General features: G+C 35.9%; 1 protein-coding gene across 1 annotated transcript in view; it reads right to left on the bottom strand.

Annotated features, from left to right (window-relative positions):
* LOC118002847 (bromodomain adjacent to zinc finger domain protein 1A) overlaps nt 1-18,651 on the bottom strand; it is a 91,857-nt gene that overhangs the window by 16,414 nt on the left and 56,792 nt on the right. Inside the window, exons 12-20 of the mRNA XM_034993452.1 lie at nt 17,332-17,478; nt 11,932-12,027; nt 11,581-11,805; nt 10,270-10,435; nt 9,894-10,007; nt 6,584-6,708; nt 2,806-3,402; nt 1,025-1,188; nt 154-308 (exon numbers count right to left, since the gene is read on the bottom strand). Coding sequence (XP_034849343.1) covers nt 154-308; nt 1,025-1,188; nt 2,806-3,402; nt 6,584-6,708; nt 9,894-10,007; nt 10,270-10,435; nt 11,581-11,805; nt 11,932-12,027; nt 17,332-17,478 — 1,789 coding nt within the window. The remainder of the gene's footprint in view (nt 1-153; nt 309-1,024; nt 1,189-2,805; nt 3,403-6,583; nt 6,709-9,893; nt 10,008-10,269; nt 10,436-11,580; nt 11,806-11,931; nt 12,028-17,331; nt 17,479-18,651) is intronic.

Here is an 18,651-nt window from a genome sequence, read left to right as displayed (position 1 = left end):
AAATGATCATTTCAGTGGTTACAAGTATTAAAAGTCCTCATGATAAGATTTTAAAACAGTTTTTTAAAGAAAAAGAAACATTTACTAAAAAGAACCATACAGTTGAAGTGGCAAGGAAAAGTGACAGTTACTTTAGAAAAATCCTTTTTGTACCTGTCTTTTACTATGACCTTTGCTTGCTCATCAATTTCCATCTCTTCTACATCTTCATTCACAGTCTTAATGATCCCATTTTCCTTGTTTTCCTCACTTAACAGCTCATACCGTCCACTCTCTAATGCTGATCTCCAGATGTGCCGATCTGTAACCTGTAACAAAACCCAAATTTACCAACCTGGAAAAATGGCATATGTTGTTCCTAAGAAGAATGAGATTCAATGTACATATGAAAAATTCATGAATATTCTATAACAGATTGTGAATCAAAAAGGGATCTAAAAATAAGGTTACTAAGTGGCCAAAATGAAATTCGTATCATTCATAGATGGAAGCTTTAGTACCTCACTCTCTATATAGGGAAATCATAAGCAATTCTAAGATTGGTCACCTGATAGTAGCAAAAAAGTGACAGATGATAGCAAAGGAATGAACAGAACACACATATCAAGCATGAATTACTTACAGATTTTAAAAAGGTAACAAAGAAACCAATAAACAAACCAGACTCAGCAGAGCAGGCAGGAGCTAGTCAAGGAAGAAGAAAATATCCTTACACATTTTAACATCTCAGATGAAAATACCATAAAACAGATATTTAAAAATTACTAAAAATTAGTATTAAAAAGGTCAATTATGTTCATTAAATTCTGTTTAAGAAAGCAGATAGCCATATAGTATATTTAAGAAAGATCTCTATCCATATATAAATATTTTGATACAGGGGAACAAACTTAGTTTTCATAAAAAATATATCACTCCCATGTATTTACTCAAAACACACATGCCTTGCCTATACCAAATAAATTAACAAATATGACCAAAACTTTGGTGATTAGGTAAACTAAAAATGGGAAGAGGTACAAACCTTGATTGCCCCTAATGTTCCCTGGTAGATTCTGTCTTCAATATCCAAAAGAAAATCTCTCAGCCTCAATTCAAGCTGTCTTTCTGCAGACATCTGAGCTGAATCACATGCAGTGGAAGATCTTCCCCGACTATATGTAGGTTTGCTATCAGTTTGAGGTTTGTCTGAAATAGTTATCAATACCTTTATTATGATTTTCTTACTAAAAAATATAATTTCCCCAATGTGATGGTTATGATTGTGAGATAACAAACAAAAACACTTAGTAAATCCTCAAGTGCAAAAAACAAGGGGGTGGAAATGTTTGCACATCAGGTATCTGATAAGGACCTTGTGTCTAGAATATTTGAAGAACTCTTACAACTCAATAAAAAGACATTCCAATAAGAAGAATGGTCAATGAATGGATATGAATAGACTTTTCTTTAAGACATACAAATGGCCAGTAAGACCATGAGAAGTCGCTCAACACTACTAGTCATTAGGGAAATTCACATCAAAACCACAATAAAGTACCACTTCATACCTCTACAATGGCTAGAATCTAAAAGTCAGACAATAAGTGTTGCCAAGGACGTGGAAAAATTTTAACCCTCATACACTATTGGCAGGAATACAGAATGGTGCACCTGCTTTGGAAAACAGTATGGCAGTTCCTCAAATGATTACACAGAATTATCATATGACCCAATAATTTCACTCTTAGGTATACACACAAGAGAAATGAAGACTTATGTTGAGACAAAAACCTGTACGCAAATGTTTACAGCAGCATTGTTCATTATGCCAAAATATGGAAACAACAGAAACACCCATCAACTAACATATGATTAAATAAAATGTGTTATATATCTATATAATGGAACATTATTTGGTTATAAAAAGGTATGAAGTACTGATATGTGCTATAACTTGGATGCACCTTGAAAACATTATGCTAAGTGAAAGCCAGTCACAAAAGACCATATAGTATATGATCACATTCATATAGAATGTTCAGACAAAGAAATTTAGAGAGACAGAAAACAAATTTGGGGTTTCTTTTTGAGGTGATAAAAATGTTCTAAAATTGACAGTGTGATGGCTGCACATCTATGAATATAATGAAAACCACTTAATTGTACACTTCAAACGAGTGAATTGTATGGTGTATGAACTAAATCTCAATAAAGCTGTTAAATAAAGAATTGTGATCTACAGTTTTTAATCCTTAAGTACTTTAATCCTGAAGTAGTCATGACAATATGCCGCTAAATTTAAGAGTTCTTTACCTAGAGAATCTTTAGTAATAATGAAAACTTAAACCCCAAAACGCCTTACTGCTTTCTCTTATCTGTTATCAATGAACCAGCCATCATATAGGAGATGTGGCTACCTGATCTGCCCTTGCAGCCAATCTCCAAAGAAGTGATCACTAAGGGAACCTGTCCCTGGACCCTAACCTCTAGTGACTGAACTCTCACTATCATGTCGAATGTCTAAAACTAATGTTAACCTTAGTGCCTTGGGTATTGAGTCTACTGATCGGGGAATGAGAGCAGGAAGAGTATGGATCTTCGCACATTGCATTCCTCATAATCCAAATGGAACCCAGTGAAATCCTAGAGAGAAACTTGTTTCTCTAACTGGTAAACATTCTCTAACTTGCAAACTGAGAACACCGTCCAAATGAAAGAGAAGGTGTTTTAAATATAGTTCTAAAAGTTTGACAAATGTTTAAACCTGAACCAGAGATTATGGGGAGAGCAAAAGAAAAGAAACAGTTTTCAATGAAAATTTACCTGAAAAATGAAATTTCTCTTCAGAAAAATGGGCTAGCTGTGCACATATTCTGCTCTTCTCTTGCAACAAAGTTTCTTTTAAGGCACTTTCTCTGTGTCCTCTAGAATTAAGAGCTTCGATCAGCTGGTCTAGCTGTTCACAAGAACTGTAAAAGCACCACCGATTTGGCTTATGCACTGGTTTTGGCAGCTGCAGGGAATCATCACATGGACCTTGGTCAATGTTGGAGGTAGATTCAGACGTCAAAGACTCTCCAGTTTTAGTGGATACCTGAGGATCTTGAGACTGTACACTATTCTGAAATGATGAAGGTCTAGGCAACAGCATGTCTTCAGTAAGACCGGAATAATCCTCTTCAATAAATAATCCAGGAATAGAAGGGAAAATCCAATATCGCCTATACATGCGGTCTCGGCCCAAGGGAAAGATATTGGTACATGCTATGGCACTTTGGATTTTTTCCAAGAGCTCTTTCTCTTTCTGTTGATGTTCCTGTTTTAAAGCTTCTTCCTCATCAGCAGTAAGAGGCTCTCTTGTTACACAGTTGACCTCTTCTCGTCTTGTAAATTCTTTAAATCCATTTTGTTCCCTTTTCCCTATAGTTTAAACATTTGATCATCACCATCATATTTTAAATTTTCATCAGAAAAATATCCAAAAATATCCCAAGTTACTATGTCTTACGTACCAAACTGAATGCCCCCAAAATTCATAGGTTGAAATCCTAAACCCCAGTGTGACATACTTGGGAGACAGGGCCCTTAAGGAAGTAATTAAGGTTAAATGAGCTCAAAGAGTGGGACCCTAATTCAGGACCGGTGTCCTTTTAAGAAGAGTAAAGAGACCAGGGTGCTCACTCTCTTCACCTGTGGGCACAGAGGAACGGCTGTGTGAGGACACAGCGAGAAGGTGCTACAGCAAGCTGAGGCCTCACCAGAAATCAACCCTGCTGGTACCTTGATCTTGGACTTCCAGCCTCCAGAACTGCGAGAAAACATTTCTGTTGTTTAAGCCCCCCAGTCTGCGGTATTTTTTTATGGCAGCCTGAATAGACTAATACACTACGCTGGTAAGAAACTGGTACACTTAAATACAAGGGACACACAAAAAACTGCAATCTCTATTGCAGAGTGAGGCAGAATCTGTCCTTCTGCAACATATGTTCAGTCCAGAGGCAGGAGTCAGCAAACTAACTTTTATAAAGGGCTAGCTAGTAAATATTTTTAGGCTTTGGGGGCCATATGGTTTCTGTCACAGCTGCTCAACTGGGCCACTCTAGCATGAAGGCAGCCATAGACAATATGTAAATGAACAAGCATGGCTGGGTTCAATTAAAACTATGGTCACTGAAATCTGAATTTCATATAATTTTCATATTACAAAATATCATTCTTTTCCCCCCAACTATTTAAAAACGTAAAAATGTAAAAACCAGTTTAACTGGATTATATAAAAACAGGCAGGGCAGATTTGGCCAATGGGTTATAGTTTACTGACCACTGATTTAAGGTAACAGAACCCCTAATGCTTAGTGGGTACCTAGCAATTCAAAAGAAGGACATTTCCCAGCAGGAAATGTTTCCCCAGGAGGTATGGCTACATGAGAAACTTCTGATCAAAGAGATGGGAGTAGAAGCATTATATGTAACGTCTGGGTTGTACCTCTTTCTATTTTCCTTCTTTCAACTAGCCAGAATGGAGCCATGGGGATAAATCATTTTGGAACAAGAGGATGGCAGCAAAACCCTAAGGATGGCAGCACAAACAAGACAGAAAGGGCCTGGATTCCTGGTGCCCTGCCTGGCCTTTTATGATGTGTTGAAGAATTAAACTTGTCCCGTTTCAAACACTGTCAGATTGCTTAGATGGCTGAGGAGTTATTTCTTCTATTTCTTCCTCTTGAAAGGGTCTATAGAAGATTAGAATTATCTGCTGCTTTAAAATTTGGGAAAATTCACCTATAAAGTTGTCTAGAACTAAAGTTTTCTTTGTAGGAAGAATTTTTTTTTTTTTTAATTCAGAGAGAGAGAGAGAATGGGGGAGCAGAGCAGGGAAGGGGCAGAGGGAGAGGGAGAGAATCTTAAGCAGGCTCCACGCCCAGCGTAGAGCCCAACACAGGGCTCGATCTCATGACCCTGAGATCATGACCTGAGCCAAAACCAAGAGTTGGACACTTAGCTGACTGAGCCACCCAGGCGCCCTTGTAGAAAGACTTTTAACACTGACTCAAGATCTAATGGTTTAGAACCGTTCACATTTTAAATTTTCTCATGAATCCATTTTTATAATGTGCATTTTTCTAGGATTTTGTTTATTTTTGCCTCCACTTTCAAAGTAATTGCCATAAAACTGTATATGCTATCCCCTTATCTTTAAATTTCTACTTTATCTGTAGTTATGTTGCTTTCCTTTTGAGTCTTAACCTTATTGTGACTCCCCTCCCACTGCCTACAAATCAATTTCAAGAAAGGTTTGTCTAGTTTGTATCTTTTTCAAGGAATAAAGTTTTGGCTTTGTTGTCCTCTTCTATTACTTTCTATTAATTTCCGCTTGTATCTATTGTTTCCTTTTATCTGGAGGGATTATTCTGTTTTCTACCTCTAACTTCTTAAATGAATGCCTAGCTCAATTTGCTTTTCTTCTTTCCTAATATGTGTTAAAACTAGAAATTTTCCTCTGAGTTGAGGGACTGTATCCAACAAGTGTTAATGTATACTATGATTAGTTTTTTTGTCAGTATAGTTTTAAATATTTTCTCGTTTCCATTTATGGTTTCTACTTTGACCTACTACTTAGAAGAAGTGTGTCTTAAAACTCTAATCAAATGAGGTCTTTTGGTTTGGATTTCTAAATCAATTGCATTATAATCAGAAAATGTAGCCTCCAAAATACAGAAATACAGAAAATTTTCTGTCTACTTATAATAACTATTTAGCAAATAATGTAGGAAAAAAAAGATACTATCGAAATTACAGGCACAGAATAAAGTTGAAAATCTCCTTCAATAGTTGTCAAATGAAGATGGTTAAAGATCTTCAGAAGTAATTTGTATCAATAACTTTCAAAAAATATATTCCCTTTGATCCAGCAACTCATTATTCTAAGGTAGTTGATTTCCATTTTCAGACATATGGTCCCAATTATAAGCATTACTGACCTTTGTATTTCTTGCATCTAAAAGGCATTTAATGCATGCTGAGTATGCTATACAGTAAAAATTTCTATTTGGCCTAATATAAAATAGTAAATACAAAAACTCAATGAAACTTCCCAATCAAAAGTTGAAATTATGAGAAACTGACCTATAAAAATATGAATATTGTTGCTCCTCCCTCAAGTATAACTGACATGAGAATAAAGACTGAATGTAACTTCTAACAGCATTTTTTAACAAAATGGTCACCATTTAAAAAACTTATCGCAGCTACGAGTTAGGTATTTAAAAAACAAACACACTGGGTGCCTGGGTGGCTCAGTTGGTTGGGCAACTGCCTTCGGCTCAGGTCATGATCCTCGAGTCCCAGGATCGAGTCCCGCATCGGGCTCCCTGCTCGGCGGGGAGTCTGCTTCTCCCTCTGACCCCCCCGCCATGCTCTCTCTCTCTCATTCTCTCTCTCACATAAATAAATAAAATCTTAAAAAAAATAAAAGTAAAAAACAAACACACCTTGGAATCACAAATGAAGTAACCTAATATATATTTCAGGATAGCTGAATTATAAAGTGCCTTATTAATTAAAAACAAGCAGGCATGCCCTTAAGAAATTTCTGTATTACCCCTTCTGCCTCTTTTATGTGATCCTGGGTCATCTTCATCTTCAGTGACTGTATCTTGATCAAGTTCCTTTTGCTCTGTTTCTTTGCTCTCAGTGCTAGTATCAAAATCTTCTCTTTCTTCCTCCCTTCAGGAAAAAAACAAAGATTATTTTCATTAATGAATATATAATTCCATCCATGAGATATTTATTGCCTGCCTATGAAGTGCTAGCCATTACGTTTAGGAAGTAGTGGACAAGATGACAGAGAGCTTATATTGTCACAGAGAAAACAGGTAATAACACAATTATAAAATTAAAGTATGTAATAACTTAAAAAATTAGAAGTTCAAGTTGCTATGAAAGCATTTCAAGAAGAACCAAATCTAGTCTCAAGGATCAAGAAAACCTTGCTTGAAGGAGTGACATTTAAACTGTGAGACTGGGGAGACTGGGGAGGGGTAAGGTGGCAGGTGAGAAGAAATCTCCTTTCTAGCAGAGGGGGTAACATGTGCAAAGGCTCTGAGCTGAAGAGAAAAGGAAGGAGCTTATCATTTTGAGAAAAATATAAAACAAAAAGAAGTAACCCAAGATATGGATGAGAAAAAGGCAGGGTTAGATCATACTAGGGCTTTGTAGGGCGTTATTCAAAAAGCAATGGGAAAAAATAGAAGAGTTTAGAAAAGGGAAATGATAGGATTAGAAAGCACTTTGGTTGCTATGTGGAAAATGATCTGGGAGAGAAAGTAGATGAGGGGAGACAAGAGGCCACTATAATAGTCCAGGTAGCTGGCTGGGAGGTGATGGTTGGCTCAGAGTAGAAAGTAAACAAATAGTTGAGGAGAGTAGGTGAATTTCAGATATAGTAAGTAGGCTGAATGAACACAAGATGGATATTTTATCTAATTCATTATACTGTCCAAATTAACCTTGAAATAAGTTCCACCATTTATGTTCTTTATCCAAACAGAGGTTTGCAAACTCAAATGTGTTTAGGAGCCAGAGAGATAATTTATGAGTGAGGTTAGATGAGGATAAAAAAAATATGAAATGGGAGAATCTATAACATGCTTATTTTTCCTTTTTTCAAAATTAAGAGATCACAAGGAAAAAATCTGTAACTGTAGGAGGTAATGAATAGCAACTAAACTTACTGTAATTATTTCATAACATATGCATATATCAAATCATTATGTTGTACACCCTAAACGATTAATACAGTGTTAGAAGTCAATTATATTTCAATAGAACTGGAAAAGATTTATAAGGTGTAAAAAGAAAATTGAGCTATAACTCACATATCCTAAAATCACCATTTTAAAGTGTACAAATTCAGTGGTTTTTAGTATATTCACAAGGTTGTGCAGTCATTACCCCTATCTAATTCCAGAACAGTTTCATCATCCCAAAAGAAAAACCCCGTAGCCATTAGTAAGTCACTTTCCATTTCCTTTTCCCCACTGCCCTGCTAACCACTTATCTACTTTTTGCTGTGGATTTGCCCATTTGGGACTTTTTATATAAATGGAATCATACAATACATGGTCTTTTGTGACTGGCTTCTTTTACTCAGCATAATAATGTTTTCAAAGTTTATCCACATTGTAGCATGTTTCAGAATTCTATTCCTTTTTATTGCTGAACAACATTGTGTTGTATGGATATACCACCAAAGAAATACATCGTTTTGTTTCTCCATTCATCAACTGATGGACATTTGGGTTATTATCTTTTTTTTTTTTTTTTTTTTGGCTATTAAGAATAATGATGCTATGAACTTTTGTATATACATTTTTGGGTGAACATATGCTCTTTTTTTTTTTTTTTTAAAGATTTTTATTTATTTATTTGTCAGAGAGAGAGAAAGCACAAGCAGGGGGAGCAGCAGAGGGAGAGGGAGAAGCAGGCTCCTCACTGAGCAAGGAGCCCGATATGGGACTCGATCCCAGGACCCTGGGATCATGACCTGAGCTGAAGGCAGATGCTTAATGACTGAGCCACCCAGGCGTCCCTGAACATATGCTCTTAATTCTCTTCAGTATATACCTAGGAGGGGAATTGCTGGATCACACGGTAACAAAGGGTTTAATTGTCTAAGAGACTGCCAAACTTATCCAAAGCAGCTGCACCATTTTACATCTCCACTTGCAATACATGAGAGTTCCAGTTTCTCCAGATTCTCACCAACACTTCTTATTGTCCCTTAATTGGATTATAGCCATCCTAGCGAATGTGAAGTAATATCTCATGATTTCGATGTGCATTTTCCTAACTACTAATGATGTTGAGTGTCTTTTCATGTGCTTCTTGTATATCTATTTTCTTTGGAGTAATGCCTATTAAAATCCTTTGCCCATTTTTTAATTGGGTTGTTCTTTTATTGTTGAGTTATATGAGTTCTTTATATATTCTGCATATTAAACCATTAGATACAAGATTTGCAAATATTTTTTCCCATTCACTGGGTTGTCTTTTTACTTTCTTGACAGTGTTCTTCAAAGCACAAAAGTTTTTAATTTTGAAGAATTCCAATTATCTATTTTTTTCTTTGATTGCTTATGCTTTAGGTATCAGATTAACTTTCCCAAGCTATCCAAATTCCATTTCTTAAAATATTGTTGATGGCCATATAAAATAACAGCTGTTACAAGTTTGTGACCTATGGCCTTAAGACTAATAGGTATTTTTATATGCAAGTATAACTAAAAGTCAGTATACGAATTTCAGAATACTGAGATTTTTAGTACCTTCCTTTGCAGATTTCATAAAAAAATTATTTCTGCAAAATTTGAATATGCTTTGCCATCTACAATATGCAAAAATTCCCACTTGTCTTCATAGCCAATTTTCATCCCAAATATTTTCAAATGCAACAGAGTACTTCAGTCACTAAATTACTTAAGGTGCTTCCACCTTCTCCCAATGCCATCTATTAAGACCTCCAATTTCATCCCTATTCCTCAAACTCAGAGGAGCTTTGTGAAAACAGTGTACAACTCTGATGGTGGTGGTGGTGGTAGAGGGGAGAGATACCACTATTAATGCTAGGAATGTATTACTGGTTAAAAATAGCCTATTGAAAGGTTACAACATTAATTCTATGAGAAAATGAATTCTAGATTCCCTGAAAGTATTTTTTAACATAACACATGTATACTTGAGAACTGTATATATGTAAATTTCATAGGCCCACTGGTGTAATTATTATGTACCTATAAATAAAAAAAACTAGAAAACTAGTTTTTAAAACTTTTGAAAAGCATTTTAGAGTTTAAGGTGCTAATTTTTATTCTTTATGTAAAGCCCAATGAGCACTGTAATTCAAACCATACCCAACAGATGTATCTGCAGCTGAATTTCTCTGCTCCTCTTCCTTCAGTTTCTCTTGTTTCTCTTTCATTTTTTGTTCTTGTTCCTTCAGTTTTTCTTCCTTCCTTTTACGAATTCTGAAAGTTAACATAAAATATTATAGTCTACTTGATGGAAGATGCTTTAAACTTCTGGCATATTGCTTTAATCATAAAACTATGGAAAGTGCTCTAAATGTTACTACAAGTTATAATGTAGCAATTTATTCATAACCTCTTAGTTAAGCCATCAAACATCAGTGTGAGCCAGTATCACATTACAGCCCAATGTGAAATATCGTTTTAGATGCAAAGAAATAAACAGCCTTCATTAGCACAACTGCCTATAATTATCTCTTACCTAGCAGCTGCTTCTTCCCTCTCTTTCCGATGTTGTTCTGCTTTTAACTCCCGGAACTCCTGCTTTGCCTGTCGTAATATATCAACGTAATCTTCAATGAAATCCCTAGTAGAAACTAGGGTCAGGAGTTTCCCACAGAGAGCATGAAGTATCTTCATTTTTTCTCCTGTCAAAAATTGGTAAATAACTTCTGTATCATCAATGACAAAAAGGAGTTGTTTGAAAAATCTTAATTTGTGGCTCAATGTGAAAATGCTTAATAAAGAATAGGTAAAAGTCTCAAGATCAAACATGCCAATGGCATGTCTTCAGAAAGAAGCACCTCTGAATCCAAATTAACAGATATGTGACATATAGGCATTGCAAATACAAATAACCACCATATAGACCAGTTAAATAGACATGAAAAAAAATTTTTTTTTTAAAGATTTTATTTATTTATTTGAGAGAGAGAGAATGAGAGACAGAGAGCTTGAGAGGCAGGAGGGTCAGAGGGAGAAGCAGACTCCCTGCCGAGCAGGGAGCCCGATGCGGGACTTGATCCTGGGACTCCAGGATTATGACCTGGGCCGAAGGCAGTCGCTTAACCAACTGAGCCACCCAGGCGCCCCGACATGAAAAATTTTCTAATGACAAAGAATTCTTTTCAAGTTTTAATTTTTAGGCTCACTTAGGAAGTTCAAATAAAAACTAAATTATTACCATATGAATTAAAAAAATGGCAAGAGGCAAATCACTACTCTGAAAATACTGCACAAAAACAGTACTATAAATTATAAAAACTGTGAATGTTGGAATGAAGGCACTCTACTTTTATTATACGTGCTCTTAAACAAGCATATTAAAGTAAGCTCTACGTATTTGTGCATTGTAATTTTTTATTTAAAAAAGGAAGTGAAAAGTAACTCCATCTTAACTTTATATACCATTTCTCATACCTCAAACACTATTTAAGCATATGTTAGAATTTAGCAGCTACAGCTTAGATTTCTGATACACTGATGAATAAGAAAGCTAGCTAATTCTCACTTATCCTTCTAAATTTAGTAGATTAACCACAGAATTTTAAAGTAATAGAAAATCCAGTTGAAAAAGAAAAGAAAATCAGAAACAGAGCTAATATGAATAACAACAGTAGTCTCCATTTGGGTCACTATTTGTATTCCAACAATTTTTTTAAGGACGGTTCTCCTTCTCTTTTAACACTGCTATCATCTAAAATTTCTCGTCAGGACCTAGTTTTCTGGGCTCAAGAGACAGAAGAGGGGAGGAAGTGGGCAGGTTATCCAAATTCCAACTTGCAAAGCTTACCTGGTGTCAAATCATACACTGAAGTGCTTGCCAGTTTCTTCACTAGACTGGGATTGCTCAGACGAAGCTCCATACAGGCGTCATCCGTAGCGTCAAATCCTCCTCGCTTCTGATATCTGTACTTTGCATTTGCTGATGTGACATCAGCACCTGAAGCTAAGATGTGCAGTCTGAGGATTTCAGAAAGAGTGCAGCTATCAAGATCCAAGCTTTTCAAACTGCAGCCTATAGTTGTTAAGAAATGAAATTGTCATTTAGAATATAAGCCATAAATCCTCAGCAATGTAAAATGTACCTTTGTAAAATTAAAAATAAAAAGCCAAACAAAACCAAAATAAAACCCACACATACCCTGGTGCAACTGCGGCCACGCAGCTGCCAGAGATGCAACTGCAGACAGTGCAGATTTTGTGGGGTCTGCATCTTCATCCAAAGCCTCTGTTAAATCTTTAAGGAAATAAATACTTTATTCTAGTGCAAATCAAAACTGGAATATTTGGGAATAACGCCCTTCTAAAATGACGAAAGAAACAGCAAACAGCTTAACATTCAGGAACCGCAAAAGAACCAACACTAGGTACAACAAGCATCATTCACATTCTGCCTAGTGTCCACCTCGAACTATGAATCCCAAGACATGTACTGCACGCTCATTTTCCTTAGTTAACACAGAAGACAATTTCCAAGTTACCAACAAGATGCACATACACATTCCCCCCAAAATGGTAAAATGCACTTTTAAAAACAAATCTCCTCACTCGATATAACTTTAGAAAAGTCTATTTTGAAAATCAGAATCTATTTGAAGATCCCCAATCTTTTATAAATATTTTAAGATTGAATCATAACAAAGTAGGGTTATAATCATCACAAAACTAACACAGAAAAAGAACTAAAACAACTTAAAGATAGCTGTCTCTTAACCACTGATTTATCCTCTTCACTGAAAGTTCCTGTTTTTACTGTGAAAACTCTCCAATCTAAGAAACAACAGGAAGATTACCCTGCATTTTCTAAGTAAATTGCTTTTTAACTCTGAAAATCATGCCTAGCTTACAAACAAGACTACAGAGTAAATCTACTGGCACAAATTGTATTTAAAGCATTAGCATATGTAATTATTCCTAATTATAACACATAGATGATAAAAAAAATTAAAGTGTCAACTATGAAAAAACTTTAAGCTTACAAAAAAACCTCTTGTTATATCATAGAATGGTGGGCATAACTTCAGACTGAGTCAGATAATATATATTCTAGTCTCAGCACTGCCAGTCCCCTAGTTCCTAGCTGTGCAGCCTTCAGACAAATCACTTAATTGGCTTCGTTTTTCTTAAAGGAGTGAGTCTCGATCCGCAGTTTTTAAATTCTTCAAATATGTCTTGGGAGTCCAATACAAAAGAGATAAAAGTTCCCTTTGTTCAGTGGGATATGGAGATGATAATCCTGCCCACTCATCTTTCCAATTCTCCTGCAGTGGCACCAAGGAATCCCTTTACAACTCACAGTACTCCATGGATTTAGAGCTGGACAATCGCTGGGCGAAACTGGTTCTGTGGTTCCTTAACCTTCTACTATGTTTCCCTTCTGAAAGTTCACAAGCTGACAAAATGAACCTCAGAGAAAAGATCTACTGTCCTTTACTAAAAGGAAAAAGGCAGCTCTGGGATCATGTCTGATTACAATCATTGACAATTTCATAGCAGTTAAAGCATAAACACTACCACACAGAAGTTATCTGACTGAACATTGCATATATGCAGAAGTTATTCCTACCAGGCCCTGAATCCAGTCCAAATGCAAGACATTATATTCCTTCTTACCATGGAAATACTAGAGCTAAAACTTCCTCAATTTTCATTTTACATGGAAAGCCACAGAAAATTAATAGGCACTCTAAAATTAACACCAGTCTTAGTTACAGAACTGTAAAAGTGGACTGGTCCTTTTCCTTTGCACCAATCACCACATTCAACCTATTTTATCTGTAGTAACTTTTAACTTCCTAGGACAAAGTTATAAAGGCCTTAGGAAATGGACAACCAACAAAATGAGTTTACTTTTAATTGTTTAATTGTCAAGTACCATGTTAAAATATGTATTTTTTTAATAGATTTTATTCATTTATTTGACAGAGAGACACAGTGAGAGAGGGAACACAGCAGGGGGAGTGGGAGAGGGAGAAGCAGGCTTCCCGCCAAGCAGGGAGCCCTATGCAGGGCTCGATCCCAGGACCCTGGGATCATGACCTGAGCCGAAGGCAGACACCTAATGACTGAGCCACCCAGGCGCCCCAAAATATGTGTTCTTTAACTCAATTATCTACCAAATGGCACTCTGAAGAAACTGTATTATTACTCTAGGATTTGCTTAGAGACAGTCACTTGGGTACAACATACCAAGAGAATACAGTTGACTCTTGAACAACACATGTTTGAACTGCGCGGGACCACTTATAAGTAGATTTTTTAAAAAAGATTTTTTGTATGTATGTATGTATGTATGTATGTATGTATGTATTTATTTATTTATTAAAGATTTTATTTATTTATTTGACAGAGACACAGCGAGAGAGGGAACACAAGCAGGAGGAGTGGGAGAGGGAGAAGCAGGCTTCCTGCGGAGCAGGGAGCCTGATGCGGGGCTCAATCCCAGGACCCTGAGATCATGACCTGAGCCAAAGGCAGGCGCCCAACGACTGAGCCACCCAGGCGCCCTGATTTTTTGTATTTATTTATTTGAGAGAGAGAGAGAGAGAGAGATTTAGAGAGCAAGCAGGGGGAGGGGCAGAGGGAGACGGAGAGAGAGAATCTCAAGCCGACTCCATGCTTGGTGCGGCGCCCGATACGGGGCTTGATCTCATGACCCTGAGATCATGACCTGAGCTGAAACCAAGAGTTGGAGGCTTAACTGACTGAACCACCCAGGAACCCCTATAAGTAGTTTCTTTTTTTGTTTTTTTTTTTACAATATAGTACTGTAAATGTATTTTCTCTATAACATCTTCTTTTTTCTAGCTTACTTTATTGTAAGAATATAGCATATAATACATATAACATACAAAATATGTGGTATTTGACTGTTTATATTATCAGTAGGGCTACCAGTCAACAGTAGGCTGCTAATAGTTAAGTTTTGGGGGAGTCAAAAGTTATACATGGATTTTTGGCTGGGGGTGGGGAGGGTTGGCATTCCTAACCCCTGTGTTCTTCAAGGGTCACCTGTATAGCTGAACTGTACGTTATGATTATCTGAAAGTTACATTTATCATCACAGTAACCTAGAATCTACAATTTTAACACTAAACAATGATATTTTAGCAAATACACAGAACTATGCCATGTAAGGATACTCTTCTTCCTACACTTTGAAGGGCTTTTAAGCTCATGATATAAGACTGAAGAGAGGAACTGAAATTTTTAATGTAAGATTTAAAAAATTCTTGGTCGAAATTTCCAAGATTTGATATAAAAAAAGGGAGACTAAAGGCCAAAGATTTTAGGTCTTCCTGAAGATGGATAATTTTATAGGCAATGTTAGGGAAACAAATATTCAAATTTTCAACATCTTTGCCATATTATGAGGTAATATAGCATAGCCAGTATGAGGCTCCAGAGCAGACTGCCTGAGTCTATATCCCATCACTTTTTTTATTAGCCATGTTTCTTTGGGCAAGTTAATTAAACTCCTTAAGTCTAAGTTTTTTTGTAAGTAAAGGCAGAAAATAAGTATTAATAATCTACCAATTTACTATACCTACCTATCTATGCCACAAGGATGATGTGACCATTAAATGAAATTATATATATATAATGTCTTACATCACTTGCTTTCAGAAAGAACTGTGGGAAAGCTTTTTTGTTACAGAGATAGGAGAACATGGGTAAAATAACCTGGGAGAATAGTCTAGGATCCTTACTGTAACTGAAATAATTATGTAAAATGTAGTCAATACAGGGGCACCTGGGTGGCTCAGTCGTTAAGCATCTGCCTTCGGCTCAGGTCATGATCCCAGGGTCCTGGGATCGAGCCCCGCATCGGGCTCCCTGCTCGGCGGGAAGCCTGCTTCTCCCTCTCCCACTCCCCCTGCTTGTGTTCCTGCTCTCGCTATCTCTGTCTCTGTCAAATAAATAAATAAAATCTTAAAAAAAAAAATGTAGTCAATACAACAGGGAAGTGGAGAAGGGTGGAAAAACTCCAAAGCATATTTTTTCCCCTTAACATTTAAATAAATATCTTCAAAGGAGCATTAAAACTTTTATTTAATGACCAATACTTATTCAGAGGTAGACCTTGTATTAGTATGCATAGATTGGTCCTTTACAGGATTAGAGCTATAAAAATTACAGATCAATCATGAAAGGAAAATACAATGGCAATACAAACACCAGTACACATATATTTTCTTTACACTAGCTGATTTTCCAACATAATTTCCTTGTCACCCCGCTTTTTGTCATCTGTACAAAACTACAAAATTCATTTGCTTCAAATCCTGAATTAAACACAGATTTATGTCTTACATTAAGGTCAGAATTTGGTTCATAACCCTGTGATGTTATTGGTCATTAAGACAATCTAATGGCTAAAAGAATGAATATTTGCCACATTTTCTGTCTTAGATAATCCATCTTTAGTGCTGGTACTTGCTATCTTAGAAAATCTTTAGACTTTTATAAATGGTTTGCCCTTCCATCTTCCCTTTAGTAGAGTCTCATTTTATGGACTAAGTCATCTGAGATGACAAAATGGACAATGCTGTTAAAATGACCTTGATAAGGGGTCTATGGTGATTAGCACTCAAGAATATATTTTGTTTGAACTCAGGCTGTAAAATATAAAGAAAACCAACATCAGATGCATACTTATCATTATCCTGTTGCTTCAGGGACCAGGCATAAAAAAAATGAACTCAAATTACCTAAGGTCAACAATACTATCTGAATGCAAGAATGTCACATCTTTTTGTATCGAGACTGCTAACAAAATGTCTCCCAAAAGTTATTTCTTATTGTGAATTTTTATGCAGTACACTGAAGTATTGTTTAATAAGGCTTCTGATCCTAAATCTCTAATGTGACAAAGTTCACGGAGAGTATAAATTCAGGAAGCCAAATCAATCTTTTACTACACATGCTTAACAATTCCTCTGATTAAGGTAAGTCCTAAACAAAAAAGGGTTTCTCCAAGAATTATTCCTACGTTAATATGTACACACACTGACTTTAGATATTTAAGTGCACAGAATTTAAACAGCAAAATTTCTAGTTCAAACTGCTGGTGAAATAAAAAAATTAAATTTTACTTGACTCTGATCTATAAACTGTCACATCTCAAATGAAATCAACAAGAGTATTTTCAGTTTAAGTATTGGTAACAATTATTAAAGTATTTCCTTAGGTGGGGGCAAAAAAAAAAAATCAGTGCCATTTAGCAGACTCTCTTGGAATTAGATACTGGTCAATGACATCTGTAATGTTCCTAAATCATAGGAGAAATCTAAAGGAATAAAAAGCAAGATAGATTTGGGGGGGAGAGTAGATATTGTAAGGGTCATCAGAAGCAGTACATTAAACCAAAATTTTTATAAAACAACTGATAATGTATTGTTCATATATGACTCAAGAACTGGGGGACTTGAACAGCTATATTTTATAATTGTAAAAGTGAGGTTAATTTTCAGATAACCTTCAAAAATCAGTTCCAAAGCTACAAAGCTACTATCAATCAGCAATAACACTGAATTCTGACCTTTGGTGTCAGCATCCGTTATTTGCTCTTTGGCTACTTCCTCTTCTTCTTCAGCTATCGCCTGGAAGATGGCAGTCAGGAAGAAAAAAAGCAATTCACATAGTGGGCCTTCACTGTCATTTCCTACAAGAGCTTCCTCTAACACTTCTGTGAATAAAATGTTTAAAATGAATTTAAAGTTCTGTTCATGTATTGAAAAAACAACTCCATTGGAATAAACATTTTAATCAAACAACAGCCTGTGTAATTATTTTAAGTGTCCATTTATCAAAGTAGAGTATTATCCAAGGCAAAATCAAAAAACGATTTATAATGATTATAATAAAATACAATAAAATCATAAGCCAAAATCACTACATTCAAGAAAGTCAAATTAGCCTCAGCAGATCAATACCATATTTCCTTTTAAGTTTAAATTTCAGGTGTAATTAAGGCACATGTTAAAAATTATCATTTTATTCTAATATGAATAACAACTCAAAGATTTGTTATTGTTGCTCCATTGTTCTCAAGAGCTATGTGGGACATTAATGTTTACTGCATAGGAGAGGTAATCATAAGTATGAGGTATAATCTTAATATTGTATCCAAATCATAAATGTTATCTAATTTATCTTACCTAAACCAGCATTGTCTAGACCTTCTTGATCTGTAAGGCACAATGATTCATGCCTAACCCAACTCATAAAGAGAAACTGAAGGAATGTGAAAGCCCCCTCCTGAAGAGTACACTTTTATTAAAATAACAGTGATATTATAATTCTGTCTTTGAGGGTCTTTATTTTGATTTTAAGAAAATTATTTTGCTATTTGACAATTAAAAATCCAAAATGAGATCCAAAGCCCTTCTCAATTAATGTAGTTCTTATAATGTTTATACAAAGTAAAAGTATGGAGTCAATGCAGAATCACAAATTAGAGGTTGGCAGTAACTTGTCTCTAAATTCAGCTGATGTCAATTCCTTCCTTTCCCGCACTTACATAAACCATGACACCTTCAAGAAGAGGAATCTATTCCTTCACTCCCTTAAATTTACCAAGCAGACCTGACCAATGGAATATGACAGAAATAAGGCTTGCCAGTTCCAAGCCTAGCCTTTAAGAAGGCTGGCAGTTTCTGTCCTCTTCTTCTGGGAGCCCTTAGCTGCCACATAAGTAGTATAGACTACCCTGATGGGGTGGGATGCCACATGGAGGAGCACTGAGGCACCAGGCATGTGTGTGAGGAAGCCATCTTTTTTAATTTAATTTTTAATTTTTTAATTTTATTTTTATTTTTTTGTGAGGAAGCCATCTTGAACATCCAATCAGGTAAGCCTT

Source organism: Mirounga leonina, unplaced genomic scaffold (genome assembly GCF_011800145.1).
Source record: "Mirounga leonina isolate KUSES-001 unplaced genomic scaffold, KU_Mleo_1.0 Mir_83, whole genome shotgun sequence".
NCBI lineage: Eukaryota > Metazoa > Chordata > Mammalia > Carnivora > Phocidae > Mirounga > Mirounga leonina.
Note: the sequence above shows the minus strand (reverse complement) of the source record. Positions and strands in the feature narration are given on the sequence as shown.